The sequence below is a fragment of the Panthera tigris genome, chromosome A1 (assembly GCF_018350195.1).
Source record: "Panthera tigris isolate Pti1 chromosome A1, P.tigris_Pti1_mat1.1, whole genome shotgun sequence".
NCBI classification, from domain to species: Eukaryota; Metazoa; Chordata; class Mammalia; order Carnivora; family Felidae; genus Panthera; species Panthera tigris.
In genome coordinates this window covers 5,190,153-5,206,182 of record NC_056660.1, presented here as the reverse complement: position 1 = coordinate 5,206,182, position 16,030 = coordinate 5,190,153, and the positions used below count along the sequence as shown (strand labels likewise).

General features: G+C 43.6%; 1 protein-coding gene across 17 annotated transcripts in view; it reads right to left on the bottom strand.

The window, feature by feature from the left end:
* LOC102959813 (phospholipid-transporting ATPase IB) overlaps window positions 1-16,030 on the bottom strand; it is a 609,397-nt gene that overhangs the window by 455,613 nt on the left and 137,754 nt on the right. For all 17 annotated transcript variants that reach the window (XM_042984757.1, XM_042985236.1, XM_042984810.1 and 14 more), the window contains exons 3-8: window positions 10,242-10,341; window positions 9,683-9,781; window positions 8,629-8,674; window positions 7,939-7,979; window positions 2,665-2,738; window positions 741-810 (exon numbers count right to left, since the gene is read on the bottom strand). In XM_042984757.1, coding sequence (XP_042840691.1) covers window positions 741-810; window positions 2,665-2,738; window positions 7,939-7,979; window positions 8,629-8,674; window positions 9,683-9,781; window positions 10,242-10,341 — 430 coding nt within the window. The remainder of the gene's footprint in view (window positions 1-740; window positions 811-2,664; window positions 2,739-7,938; window positions 7,980-8,628; window positions 8,675-9,682; window positions 9,782-10,241; window positions 10,342-16,030) is intronic.

Here is a 16,030-nt window from a genome sequence, read left to right as displayed (position 1 = left end):
TCAAGTAACCACGTACTCAAACACCTTACGGAGTGAACACTCTTTCAGTTCTATTGTAACACAAGTCATAAAAACAGAATAAAGCAGCCTTTTAATATAGTATTATATGAGTATCATATCTAGCACTTAGCAACTCTTCTTTAAACAGGAAAAAAAAAAAAAAAAACTACCTAAATCAAATACCTGAGGTAGAAAAGAAAAATACGTGGACGGAACTATCAAATTCAACTTTATGCAGCAGAAAATGTACATGTCAAATGCTTACAGCTTGTACTATATTAATAGACCAATTTTCATTCCAGAATGAAAACCTATGGTAAGAGCAGTTTTAAGGCACAGAAATTTCATACCTAATATATAACTCTCTAGAATTAAAGTCTCAGTTAAAACAATAGTGTAAAGTGAGGTACCCACACCTTGTCTACTCCATATCCCCATGTAGATGCTGCCCTTCCCACCACGTGACTCAACCTAGCTGACTGGATGTCTTTCCATCTGCACTAACAGGCAGAAATCTAGGACGTAAATTAAGGCAAGATACCCTTCGTGACCCATCCTTGGATGAAGCTCACTATTTTAATTTTGCTGTCACTCTGAAGAGGTTCCCTTCAGAATAAAAGCCACATTCTTCCCAGGGATTCCTTTTTTATCTCTAGGAAAAGCACTGACTGGTACAGCGGACCAAATTGGCAATTGGGGGGGGTCTCCGTAGCAGCACAAGTCTTAAAAGGTAACTTTACCTGACGAATTTTAAGATTCGTCTCCCCATCCAGATTAGCTGTTTCAACGTAACACATCGCCTGAGGTTCACTATGAAGAGAGAAATTTCAAAAGCCAAAGGTTAGTAAGATCCCTTCCCCAAATTCCCAGCTCATAAAGTCTCTACTAGAAAGTGTGTCTGCTGACTGGCCCTTCAACCACTTCAGTAGTAACTGACCAGAAAGACCCTCCTCTTTGGGGCTCAACACCCATATCAAGTGGTCTGCCCAAGTATCCACCATTATGGGCCCCACATAATGGCTGCTTGACCTTAAGCAACAGAAATAACTCAAGAAGAATGAGAAGGGGATTGGTGGGTTGAGGGAAACACAAGATGTTCCGGCTAAGACCCAACTACTGTGTCCGGATGACCCTTAGAGTCTGAGACTCAGTCTGCTCCCGACCAAAAGAGCTACCCTAGTCATAGCCAGAACAAACACATCTCTTGAAGAACGTTACAGCCACCGTTCAGGAATCAAGACACAGGCTTGGCAAGCCTTCCCTGTGCCTTTTACTGTGTCAACAGGTAACTTTTTAATCCAAACACCTACTTTTAAGGACAGAACATATGAAGAAGAAGAAGCATAGAAGATACTGTATTCCTACTTCTAATCACAGTGGTTAAGAGAACGGAACCTGCAAGCCACTGGCTGAGTCCAAACCTCCTCTTGCTACATTGGTGGCACATGTGGACTTGGAAGTTGTTCAATCTTTGTTTTCTCATGTAAATAGCAGGGACAGCAAGGGGGGATATTAAATGTGATGACACACTCAGAGGACAGCTTAGCACAATGTACAGACTCAAACACTAGCGAGCAGCCTAGGAACACATGGTCAGCTGGGGCAATCTCACATTAAAACCAGGTTTTCTGAGGGTTACGGTGAAAACTCACAGCCCAAACTGTCAAATGATCCACATTTCACTATTTCTGCCATTACTAATCAAGAGGGACAGATGTGAATCCTGCCTTATGTATTTGGTATTTTTCCTCCTCTGTAGGCCTAGGACTCTATCGTCACACCTTTGAGCTCGAGCAAGACAATTCACGCTAAGGCTTAAAATCCAATATGTGATCAGGTCCAATAAAAGCAGCACTGTCTGTAGTCAGAGAAAATGCAAACGGTGTGAGTATCTAGGACTCCCCACAGTACACAAATACAGGAAGTTTTAGTCTCATCATATAATTTAATCTTGAACTCACGAACAGAAGTTTACTCATATCCTAATTTTAGCATCCTTTCTCTGATATTCACTTTTATGTATTAAGCCAAGGAGAAGTCAAGGACTACACGGTCCGTGATTCAGGTCACGTAGGGATTGGTGATACCTTTCCAGCACGAAACTACGTGGAGAACGTGGCAATGGCATTTGGGTGGAAAGGGGGACAAAACGCGGAGAAACAGAGGAGCAACACTATCTGCAGTCGTGTCTATGCTGCGAAAACGGCCCAGATCTCTGAGCAGCTAGTAAAGGAGACCCTAGGTTCCACGGGAAGACTCCTGGCTGGACCCACCGGGAGACTGGTTCTCAGGTCTCAGAGGTGCTGCAAGCCGGGTACCCTGAAGGAATCACTCCCCTGCTCTGGAATGTTTCCGGTGAATGACAAATAGCCCACAATAGCTAGGAGACTAAAATGAACCAATAAACATAAAAGAGTTTTGCAAAAGTACACGGGAACGAATAGGAGAAAGAAAACGGGATCGAGGCGGGGGAAAAACAAAAAAAAAAGAGCCAAATTACGAGTCACAGGAGAACAGGTGAGAGAGAGAGAGGGAGGGAGGGAGGGAGGCTGGTGCCTTGGAGGGTGGAAGCAAAAAGGAGCCTTGTGATTCCCGCAGTCACCGTTTAATGCGTTATTGTTCGTAACGTTTATTTCCAAGAACGTGCCCGTTAGCGCAGCTGACCTGGAGGATAGCAGGACCATGTCTGCTGGAAGACACTGCCCATCGCCGACCTTCACGATGTCTCCCACCGCCACCTAGAAAACCAGGGACAGGGTCAGAGGAGCATGAAAGGCAAGCACAAACAGTGACTAAGGTGGTTAAATATTTGAAGAAAGCATTACTATATAATTATGCCCCGAAAGTCAAGACACAAGCCCAAGTTATTTTCCTTGACAAGAACGGAAGCAAAGTCTTTCACTACAAACGGTAACGTGGCCTCTCTGCAGTGGATGCTGAATGAAAAAGAAAAACAGAACAAAAACGGAAAGGGAGAGTAAGGAAACACGGGTCAGAACAACTATCAAGGTCTCCTTTGCTCATGACGATTCTGTCCAGTTGCAAATTCCACCCCTGAACCCTACAACAATCCCATAGCTCTACACAGTAGTGGGGGGGGGGGGGGTGGCTGAGTACAGCTCCAGAGCCAGCCTGAAGGCCGGGCTCAAATCCCCCGGCTGGACTCCTCACTGTCCCTATATGACTCCAAGCAAGCGATGTAAACTCCGTGCGCATCTGTGTATATCATGAGGTTCACGGCACATATTTCATGGGGTTATTTTAAGGAGCAATTGAGTTGACACAGATTTTCTCCATTTAACAAACAGGGAAACTGAGGCTCAAAGAGGAATCACGCGATCGACATCACACAGCAGCCAATGAGCGTTAGACCCCAGATTCAAAACCGTGCAACTGGCCCGTGGTCTGACTGCAAGGCAATACTAAATTCACCCACGAACAGGGCACCTGAAAGGTCCCCTGGAAACATACCACATACAACGGGGAAGATTTGTATAGCCTCACTTGCCAAAAAAACAAAAAACAAAAACAAAGTCATAGCCAAAGTCAGAGACCATTTTAGGAAACAGACTCCGCTGGACAGAAGACCCCAAGGTAAGGAAAGAGGCCCTAATCTGCCAACCGTGAACACCATGGCCAAGGGTTTGGAAATCCTTTAAATAACGTCACAGAAGCACCCAGGTAGGTAGAGTCTGGGCTTTCAAGTCAGGCCGACCTAGGTTCAAATCTGAGACTCACAGACGCTAGACAATCTTGGCAAAGCCCTTCACCTCTCCGAGCCCCAGCGTCTTCACTTACAAAATGGGGAAAGACCTCGGGGCGCCTGGGCGGCTCAGTCGGTTAAGCGTCCGACCACAGCTCAGGTCATGGTCTCGCGGTTTGTGAGTTCGAGCCCGGAGTCAGGCTCTGGGCTGATAGCTCAGAGTCTGGACCCTGCTTTGGATTCTGTGTCTCCCTCTCTCTGCCCCTCCCCTGCTCACTCTCTCTCAAAAATAAATAATTTTGCTTTTTTTTAAACTGGGGAAAGAACAACCTTAACCTGGGAGGGCTGATGCAATGACTAAGGACGTATATACACAAGCACTCGGCATGAAACAGGCATGTGCCGAGTGCCAGTCTCTACCAGCAGGAGTGACACCAAACGAACACTGGGAGTGTCACAGTCAGAGATGCCACGATTCTCTGACAGCACGGGAACAAAGGCCGCTCTCAGCACACATTAACAAATTCAAAACTCAAAATGGGCACCAGGTCTTGCTTCTTGTTCTAACACACATTTCTGTTCTCTCGGAAATCAGGAACTTCAAACGGAGTAGTTATGAAAGTGATGCTCATGAAAGAGTGCTGGATCTTGCAGGCTGGGAGAATGCCCCTGGCAGGTGCCGGTATCTAACTTTCTAGTAGGAGAAGGAAGGTCTGCTAAACAGGTGTCCTGCCAGTGCTCTGTATCACTCACCAAAGCATGTGAAGTAAGGAACCGCGCTCGATATAGGGAATGGTGGTAAAAGTTAAATTCCAGAACCACTGTATATCAACCTATCGGCAAAGGGCGGGCACCGAAGTATACCCCGTATTCCATGATAAAGAATATCAGGGGCGCCTGGGTGGCTCAGTCGGTTGAGCGTCCGACTTCGGCTCAGGTCACGATCTCGTGGTGAGCTCGGGCCACGCATCGGGCTCTGTGCCGACAGCTCGGAGCCTGGAGCCTGCTTTGGATTCTGGGTCTCCTTCTCTCTCTGCCCCACCCCGGCTCACGCTTTGTCTCACTCTGTTTCTCAAAAATAAATGTAAAAAAAAATTTTTTTAAAAAAGAATATCAAAGAACAGAGGCTATAGAGCTATCGCGACAATCATCGGTTCAAAGGCAAGGAATGCTTATGAAAATTGAAAATGGTTTTAAACGTAAATGTATGTTATGTGAAGAGTTTAACTGCATAGAAAAAAAAAATCAGAAGCAGCACTTAGTTAAAAATGAGAAAGGAAACCTGGTCATGTTTTCATAAGAAAAAGGCAGTGGCATTTTTGTGAACCCGGTGGGAGGACAGGGGAATTAGGACCCCTCCCCATCTTAGTTATTTCCATACAGAGGCATCTGTAGCCCACTGACAAAGTACTAAGAAGTTTCATGTGCATGAAAAACGACTTAGCTGGAAACGTGTTTGAAAATGGTTTTCTATTTGGTGTTCTTATGCCTGGTTGTCTCCTGCGCATGTGACACTACCCAGAATGAGAATTAACGCGAGACAGAGCCCCCCCCTCTGAACCCCTGAATCCACTCTAGCCTCAGGGGGTTTCTCAAGTCTCTGATTTTTGAAGGACAAGCTCAAAGGTCTCCTCAAGTCAACCAAAGCTCTCGAGAGGCACAGAAGAGCTTTCACTATTCAGCTACAGCCCGGGGACTTGCCGACCCCGGCTTTACCGTTCCAGGTGGGAGTTTCATGGCTCTGGGAAGCTTAAAGATAGCTTCCCCTGTCTTCTCCCCTATTCTCAATCTTGCTCTGAGCCACCGTGTAGATGTGCCCGCCTTTCCCGCCCACCCACCTCCGTCTGTCCTGAAGAGCATTTCCCTCTCCAAACAGTTACCTCCCGTTCATCCTTCGCAAGAACACCAGCGCATCCCGTGAGAGAAGCCTCCGCTCCTCTGAACTGCTGGACTAGTAGTCCCTCCCGTATGTTCCCCAAGCCCGCCCCTACACGGAGCTCAGTACGTGCACTGCATTCTATTCAGCTGCCTGCCGCTCCCACTACCCGTGGGGGTGCTGGGGCAGGAGTCTGGACCCGCCGCAGCGGCCTCACCTGGGAACTTGTTACAAATGCAAATTCGAGGGCCCTGTGGAAATTCAGAATCAGACATTTTCTTAAGACTGCAGCCCGGGCAGCAGTCAGCGTTAGGGCAGCTGGGATGCCCCACACCAAGTGGGGCTGAGAACCACTGTAGGCAGTTTCTCAAGGGCAGGGGCCATGCCGTACTGTTATTTGCGTCCCCAGCGCCTAACACAGTCTCTAGTACGTGCTCAGAGCTCCATTTAAACAAGCACAAGTGTTTTAAATGAAATTTAAAAATGTATGTGGCAAAGCATAGAAGAGTTATTCGGTTTGGGATTTTTTTTCTAACTTCAAATGTATGTGTGGGAAACAGTAGCAAGCTTTAGGGGTCAGTGGGGCCATCCCCTCCTGGACCCGGAATTCAGAGATCATCACTCCACTTTCTACTGTTTCGAGTAGTGTAAACATCCCAAATCCAGATCACTGTTCATGGCTATCTGGGGCGGGGGAAGAGGCGGGGGCGGGCAATAGGAATCTTAGAGAAACAGAGGCCATTCCTAAGTGCAGTGGAAATCCTTGAACCCCCCCCACACCACTGGGAGCATTTCTAACCTGTGAAGTCAAGAATTTCAAACCACTTGACCAAGAATCACAGACTTCCAAGTAAGAGGGAGGTCGATTAGTATTTGCAATACAGGATTTCTAGGTTGCTACCAAGGTTAAAGTGTTATCACAAAACACTATAAAGGGACTTAATAGGTCTCTTGGAACAAAAAAAAAAAAAAAAAAAAACTAAACTGAGGGCTGCAGGCACTATATCACAGACATTTTGCAAAGTAAAAAATTCTAGAGGCATTTTTTAAAAAAAGGGTTTTTTTAATGTTTATTCAGTTTTGAGAGAGAGAGAGAGAGCACGAGTTGGGGAGGGGCAGAGAGAGAGAGAGAGAGGGAGACACAGAATCCAAAGCAGGCTCCAGGCTCCAAGCCGTCAGCACAGAGCCCGACATGGGGCTCGAACCCACAAACCGTGAGGTCATGACCTGAGCCAAGTCTGCTGCTTAACCCACTGAGCCCACCAGGTGCCCCTAGAGGCATTTTTAAACACTGCTTATTAAATGTGTAACAGCAGAAACTATCGTTAAGTTAGCCCTCTAAAACGCAGTTTCCTTTTGAAATCATGTTAATCAGCTTCAAATTCTGAAGTCATGAGAGTCACCCCCAAAAGTATCTTATGACCACTAAGATGGTCCAGGTAAAACAGAGGCTCACTTCAAAAGCTAATTTTATCAGGTGCAAGATACCCAGATGGCACAGCGTATTTCTTCTAGGTTTTCTATTCATCACCATGAACTGCCAAGAAACGCTCACCAGCCCCAAACCCTCCCAACCTCAGGTTTCCAGGGACACGGAGGCAAACCTTGTCAGTATCGTCAAGTTAAGACTTGGGTCGTGCCACCCAACCTCAGGACTGAAACAACACTGGTCTCCAACCCCCACTCCATCTATTTATGTTCTACAGTCAATCTTAAACCCAAAACTCTTCCCACCAAAGATGTTAGAAGCGAGACTCTCCGAAGTTAGAAAATCTTTAAAAAACTGGTTTTAGGTTAGGAGAACAGAGACCAGGGAGAAGGTCTCTTGGATTGGAGTCAGAAGCTAGAGACTGCTTTGATATTCTAGAAATATCCATCGGGAGCAATGAATTTCACAACTGAACTGACACCGTGGGTACTTTCCAGAAGACGGAGGGGAACAGAGCCAACAAGGAGCAGTTCTAAGTAAACCTCGTGGGAAGCTCCACAATGTAAAACTTCCATGGGAAAGGACTGATGTCTTAACCTGAACTTTATCTACTGCAATCAATACTATCAATTGATTCTAAGTCCCCAAGCCAGTACTTTCCGGCGTATCTTTAAAATTCGTTTTGGGGCGCCTGGGTGGCGCAGTCGGTTAAGCGTCCGACTTCAGCCAGGTCACGATCTCGCAGTCCGTGAGTTCGAGCCCCGCGTCGGGCTCTGGGCTGATGGCTCGGAGCCTGGAGCCTGTTTCCGATTCTGTGTCTCCCTCTCTCTCTGCCCCTCCCCCGTTCATGCTCTGTCTCTCTCTGTCCCAAAAATAAATAAAAAACGTTGAAAAAAAAAAAAAATTAAAAAAAAAAAAATTCGTTTTTACCTCTTTCCACATAACGGTATGCCACATACCATTCCTTAACACTGAAAAAGAAAAAAAAAAATGTTTCAATCAACATCGGTTGATATAATCAAAATAAAACCAGCTTTCCAAAATCTAAAAGGCTCCTTTTACAATTCCACTTGTTACTTCCAACATGATCATATCATTAGACATAAAGGTATACAACACCACTCCCCAAAATGGAGCCCAAATCTGTGTCCCATATGTAGAAGAATGCGTACACATAAATATAGATATATGCATATAAGTTAAATCTAGTCCTGTTTATCCCAGGAGAAAAATAGCACCCTGTTGTTACGAGATTTAAAAACACACATACAAACACACACACACACACACACACACACACACACACAGATCTAATGTTCTAGAAATCAATAGAGTAAAAGAGAGAGGTAGGGCGCAATTACAAATCAAGGATGTGAATTCTTGGACATAAAATATGTCTAGCTCCTGAAAATTACCACCTTTTTGAAAATCCACCAATTCTGTTCAAATCTTAAGAGCCAGGACTCACTTTTGTTGGACTGGTTTGTAATTTTGCTCTTGAAAATGTTTTATAGATCACTTCCCTCGACTTATCTCGGTACCATTAGCTACTAATTTAAAATGCCTTAAATGCAGGTCTTAGGTTTTCCAGTGGAAAAATGACTCAGCCTGGTGTCTTACCTATCGTTTTCTTTTTGTTAACTGCATTGTCTGCCTTATGCCGCTTCTGTTACAAGAAAGAAAAGAACGTTCTTAGATTCACAAGTTCCAAATGAATAATTGAAACAACAAACAATAGATCAGGAAAGAAACAGGACACGAGGAAACCGACTGGCAGCAACATTAATGCTATAAAATTCAGCTCGGTGGTTTGTGACCCAGCGTTGCTTGAATTCAGTAGATAAATGTAGCAAATGTGGATGCAGGTGTAAACCATGACCTTTTGGCTCCAACAAGGAGCGACCACTCTGAAGTATGAAACTTCTCACTCCTTGTTTGTTTTAGGTTCGACTAAAAAATTACTCAGGATGATAAACCCAACAACAACCGAATTCATTTTATCGGTAAAGTACTTCAGGCACAAAGTACGTTTCCTTTGATTTGTATTCCATTTATTTGTTTCCCTATTCCCAGAAAAATGTACGTGTGTGTGTGAGTGTATGTGTGTGTGAGAAGGAGAGAGCCACAGACACCGCTGGGGGTGGGGGTGGGAGGAAGGGAGAGAGAGTGAGAGAAATGGGTTGAGGGAGTGAGGAGTGGAGAGGAAGAGAAAGACTATGCAGACAAGACCACAGGTGGAGAGAGAAAAGGGGAGAAAGCATGAATACGGCTGTAGCCAATGAACTTGGAAATACACGGAGATTAATATGAGGAAAAGACTCATAAAATTACCTCAGCCACAGCCAGCCCAATGCTGCAATAGTAGGCAGCAATATAATCCTTTCACTACCCAAATTAACAAGCTCTAAAGCAGGACACAAGGAACATTAGTGATGAAAATCAAAGAGGGGCCTCAGAGCTAACATTAGAAAATAGAGTTTGAACTACTTCTGTGCCAGTGGATTTAAGACACTGTGTGTCCACGTTCCCTCCCCAAAAACACCATCGTGGGCCTTGACAGGCTAGTTAAGCTATCGACCAGTTTCCTGTCTTCAACAAAAAACCCAAAGCAACAGATAAGTTATAAGCTATATAACTTATACAACATTTTTATTGTATGAAAGCAAAAACTTACAAAATCTTCTACAATCTCTTTGATGCCTGCGATTGTTAAAATAATGATCAATGGCACCAGGGTGGTATATCTTCCTGTTGGAGATACATCTGGAATTTGCTGTAAGACAAGAGACCAAAAGAGGGAAGCTGACAAAATTAAAATTTTTAAATGAAAATCCTCTCTATGTAAAAGAAAATAGGACACTCACCACTCTTTGAAGTTCTGTTCCACTTGTTAAACCAAAATGATTACATTTTAAAAACTAAGTACATGTTTTACGTATTTTAAGAATTTTATCCAACGTTGCTATGTGTTTAGAACAGAAAGGGGGTTAAAAGTATCACCCTAGGGCCATTTTTCAAGGTGTTTTTAGTAACTGCCACTGTCCTCCCAGCAATATCTAGATAAGTCTCCCTTTATGCAAAGATCATGTTTCTTCATGGAAAAATGATTGGATAAGGGGACAAATTACATCCAAGCATCATGACACTTTTTCAGTTACGTGACCTTTGAGCAAAGTCTCTTTTTGCATGTAGTTAGCATTATGAATTTTAAATAACTTTTTTAAAAACATTACCTGTAATAAGGCAATGAAGAGGAAGAAGGCGTTAGCAGCTCTTCTAATCTGCTCATACAAGAATCGAGGTAGAAACGTCAACACGCTGTACTTGGCCGTACTGAAAGGACAAAGAAAAATGATAGCGTCGGTTACAAACCTAAGTTCTAAGAAGCAAGAAGATGAAGTTTCAAGAATTTTACAAGTGGTTTTAAAAATAAAGTATTTCAAACTTCAGGACAAGAAAATTGCCATGCTGGCCCTTTACAAAATTTTGTAAAAGGACACACCTGACAGGAAGATCTTCCAATGGGATCTTTGTTTTCAAAGTTAGACACATTTACTATTCACACAGTGTGAGCAGGGAAATTTGTCCACCTTCTGGGAGCTATAGTAAGCACATCAAGAATATTAGTTAAAGGAAGACATGTCTCAAGGATCGCAAAACAGAAAGAGGTACACATTCCAAATACAGAAGATACGAACACTGAGACAGATAGAAATACCTTGGGTAATTCACACAAGCGGGGTAGAATTATTACTCCATGATTTGTGATGCATGATAGTTCTTAATAGAAAGCCATCGATTCAATGCAGCAAGTTAATTCCATAAAGTATGCCCTGGGTACCAGGAAGGTATCCCTCTGGATACCTACCACAGGTGGGGGCTTTATTTTTGGTCAACCACACCTGAAAAAACTCCACTCCTATCACATCCTTTACTCACGCTTGCTTGGAATCGTTTTCCAGTTTTACTAAGAAATAATTGATATACATCACTGTATCACTTAAGGTGCACAGCATGATGCTCTGATTTACATCTATCGTGAAGCGGTGAACACAACAGGTTCAGCCAACACCCATCTTCTCATATGGGCACAGGCGAACTTTAACTTTCATATCTATCATACAGCAGTGGTAGCTATCGTCGTCATGTTGTACGTTACATTCCTTGTACTTGTTTATCTCCTAACTGGAGGTCTGTAACTTTTGGCCACCTTATCCAATTTCCTTCCTCCCACCCTCCACTTCTGGTGATTACAGGTTTCATCTTTTTCTAGGAGTTTGGGTTTGGATTCTTTAGATTCTACGTGTGAGATCATGCAGTATGTCCTCATTTTCTGATTTACTTCACTTCAAGTGCCTTCAGGGTCTATCCACATCTCAAATGGTAGGGCTCCCTCGTTTTCTGTGGCTGAGTACTATTCCACTTTAATGCATATACCACAACTTCTTCATCCATTCACCCATCAACAGACACTTAGGCTGTTTCCATGTCTTGACTAGTGTAAACAGTGCTGCTATGAGCATAGAGGTGGAGATATCTTTTCAGGTTTAGTGTTTTCATTTCCTTTGGATATATTCCCCAAAGTTGAACTGATGGGTCACAGGGTAGCTCTATTTAATTTTGTGAGGAAAATCCATACTGTTCCCCCCAGTGGCTGCACCAGTTTATATCTCCACATCCATGCCAGCATTTGTTATCTTTTTTTGATGCTGGCTATCCAAATACGTGTGATGGGATAGGTCCTTATGGTTTTAATTTGTATTTCTCTAATGACTAGAGATGCTGAGCATCTTTTCATGTGCCTATTGGCTTTTCGTCCATCTTCTTTGGATAAGTGTCTACTCAGGTCCTTTGCCCATTTATTAACTGACATTTCTTTCCATCGAGGTGTAGGAGTCTTTTATGTATATTATATACTAGCCCCTTATCAGCTATTTGGTTTCTGAATGCATTTTCCGCATTCCACAGATTCTCTTTTCACTTTACTGATGGTTTCTTTGGCTGGGCAGAAGCTTTTGACTTGGAGGTAGTCCCACTTGGTTTTTATTTTGTTGCTTGGGTTTCAGGCGTCACATCCAAAAAATCATCACTAAAACCCACGTCAACGAGCTTGTTTCTATGTTCTCCTGCAAGAGTTTCATGGCTTGCGGTCTTATACTTAAGTCTTTACTTCAAGTTAATTTTTGTAAGTGGTGTAAGATGGGGGTCTAGTTTCATTCTTTTACATGTGAGTATCCAATTATCCCAGCACCTTATTGAAAAGATGGTCTCTTCTCCCTTGAGAATTCTTGGCTCCCTCTCCAAGTATCAATGGACCATATATACTTGGGTTTATTTCTGGGCTCTTGATTCAGTTCTGTTGATCTATTTGTCTGTTTTTATGCCAAGCCCATACTGTCGTGATGACTATGGCTTTAGAGTATAGCATTAACTTAGGAAGTGTAATGCCTTTCACTGTATTCTTCCTTCTCAGAATTTCTTTGGCTATTTAGGGTCTTTTGTGGTTCCATATCGTTTTAGCAGTGTTTTTTCCACTTCTGTAAAGAATGCCACTAAATCTCGATAAATATTGTGTTGAATCTGTAGATGTTCCCATTTTTGTTTCCACCTGGGACATCCTCTCTCACCCAAATGGTCTCTCCATAACTAAACTGCCCTTCCCATCTTACCCCCTCAAACTTATATATGCCATTAAATTTGGTCAAATCACAGACTCTTTTTCCTCCAAGCCCACAGGATGGTGTTTGTCCCTACATTATATGGTCTCTGCTTTGCTTTGTATATTTATCCATCCCCAAAATAGATTCTGGGAACATTAAGATGCTTACTTCAACTTCCTATGTTCCCACTACATAGCAGATAATCAATGAACAATGAAATAATCCAAAGGCATAAAGTGAGAAGCTGAAGGGGCCAAATGAACCAGATTTCCTTTGGCTGCTCAAAGGCTTACCAATAAGAAGTACCCGCTTGGCTCCTAGTTTGCCTTCTGAAGACCTAATTCTGAGCCAACTCTTCTTTTTTATTGTCTTTTTTAAGTATTTCTTTAAACTTTAAGTTAGGGGATATACAGTGCAATACTGGTTTCAGAAGTAGAAAACTCAGTGATTCATCACTTATATAACACCCAGTGCTCATCACAAGTGCCCTCCATAATACCCATCACCAATCTAGCCCATCTCCTACCCACCTCCCTCCATCAACCCTGTCTTCTCCATCATGAAGAATCTTTTGTGGTTCGTTTCCCTTTCTTCTCTTTATCCCCCCCTTCTTACATGTTCATCTGTTTCTTAAATTCCACCTAGGAGCAAAATCATATTTGTCTTTCTCTGACTTATTTCACTTCGCATTAATACATTCTAGCTCTATCCACGTCATCACAAATAGCAAGATTTCATTCTTTTTGATGGCTGAGTTATATTCCATGGTGTGTGTGTGTGTGTGTGTATACATGTATACCCCATCTGCTTTATCTATTCATCAGTCGACGGACATTTAGGCTCTCTCCATAGTTCGGCTATTGTTGATAATGCTGCTATGAACATCGGGGTGCATATACCCCTTTGAATCTGTATTTTTGTATCCTTTGAGTAATACCTAACAGTTCAACTGCTGGATCGTGGGGTAGTTCTGAGCCAACTCTTAACTGAAATATAGGATAGCAAGATTATCCAGCAGAACAACACAACACACAAATACACAACAAATCAGAAACACCAAAATAGAGCAAATGCCTCAGGAGACAGAACACTAGGGGCATATATACTGCTATAAGTCCCAACAACAAAATAATAAAACCGGGCAACTCAAAAAATATAGCATCTTAAGGTCACTTGAAGAAACAGGAAACTGTCCCATGTACCATTTACTGCTACTGTCTCAGAAAAGATCATCCCCATGGTGCATCAGCCTTGTGTTTCACAATACACACTGGAGTCATCCTCAGAGAATTATTTTTAGCCTTCGTCTGCTTACAGTATTAAATATAGACAATTACATGAAAACCACTTCTAAGACCGTTCAAACTTAAAGATTCTGACACTTGAAGGGATATCACTGAACTAGCTAGAAAATACGTTTGCATGGAGCCCCCATTCATTTATATGTAGCCCGTTGGGGTATAAGACGTCACTGTAAAATTTTGCCAGACAGAACAAACTAGCTGCAATCAAGCTCATTAAAGAGTAGGGAAAATATATCGAGTTCACGTACACGACAGTACATGTCGTATAAAGTTACGGTATAAAGTTCTCTCAACTACAGTTTAGAGGACAAATTCAAACGGAACATCACGCATTCCTTTATGGTGTACTGACCACTGAAACAAAGCAAACAACATTTATCATAAAGAAAACAGGAAAATTCATACACTTGAAGACTAAAAAGCATCTTATAAAGTAGTGTGACTATAAACCCCAGATTCCATCTGTATGGAAAAGACACACCCACACTGACGGTACGCGACCCTGTCTACGCGTGAACGTTTCCCAATTCGGTAAGATACTAAGTGTGCGTAAGAGGACCCGCCTGTCTCTGAAATGCCGTCAAGGTTTGGAGTAGACAGAGATCCCATTTATGTGAGAAAACCAAAGGTAAGATGCGGGAGGAAAACATACTAACTTTTATTCTAGTCAGACTAGAAAAGTGAGTCTAAGATATTTTCAAACTGAAACAGAATGAGTGTCATCAGTAATTCAGAGAAACCGACATGGGTCTAAGAGATGGCTACTGCGTAGCCTGAAAACGATGGTCTTGACAGACAACCCTGAGGTGTCCTGGTACAGATTTAGAGACACACAACTACAACCCGCTAAAGGCAAGCACCTCAAAATCCTTCCACCAGAAGAGTTTAGGGTAGTGCCTCCCCAACTTAAAGATGCATATAAATTGCTGGGGGGATCTTGTGAAAATGGATTCGTTGGGGTTCTCCAGAGACACAGAAGCAACAGAAGTGTATACACAGAGACAGGGAAAGAGAGCTGTTAAGGAACTGGCTCGCCCAATTGTGGAGGCTTGACAAGTCCAAAGTCTGCAGGGTGGACCAGCCGACCGGAGACCCAGGGGAAGATCGAACGTGCTCCTTCACGTCTGATGGCTGTCTGATGGCAGAATTCCTTCTCGTCCAGGAAAGGCAGACTTCGTTCTGTTCAGGCTTTCCACTAACTGCATGAGGCCACCCAAAGTAGAGGATCATCTGTATTCACAGTCTGCCAATTTAAATGCTAATCTCATTCAAAAACACCTTCACAGAAACATCTACAATAATGTTTGACCAAACACCTGGGCACCACGGCCGGGTCAAGTTGCACGTAAAACTACCCAATACGTGCACGTTCTGACTCGGTAGGTCTAGAGTGGGCCTGTGATTCTGCATTTCCAACAAGTTCCCAGTGAGGTCAACGGTGCTGGTCCAAGGACCATACCCCGACCGGCAACCACCCTTGAACAGGTAGCTTTGCTCAAATCTCGTTTGTGAAGTCAGTCCAGGTGAACACTACAAGACCTAACAAGGAGGAGAGACCTCTACCATCCGGTCCCCGTACCAGGGTTAAGAACCATACACAGGGTGAAACGGGCCAATTCAGGAGGTTCCCAACAGAAGAGTCTGTTCACCCAGGTGAACGAGTCGGCCCCAAAAGATGCCCACCCAAACCACACGTCAGCACGCCTGCGGACATGGCTGTTCACGGCAAGGACGGGCACTGGCTCCAGGCAGCCCTAGGTAGTTAGCACATCGTAGAGCCTGGGGAATGGGGAGAAGTGACCAGGAGAAAACAGGCATTTCCTGTGGTTCACTCGGATGCCCTCTAAACATGTTAGAGCAGCGTCTTCCAAAATTGGGCGACGTGAGGAATGACCAGGGGCTCGTCAAACATCCATCTGACCTTCCTTCCACGGATATTCACTGAGCCCCATCCGGGTACTAGCACGGTGTCAGGCACGACAGGGAACCGACCGGTCAAAACTGCATACCCTCGTGGGAATTACATTCTAGAGGAAAAATGAGCTTGAAAACAAAACA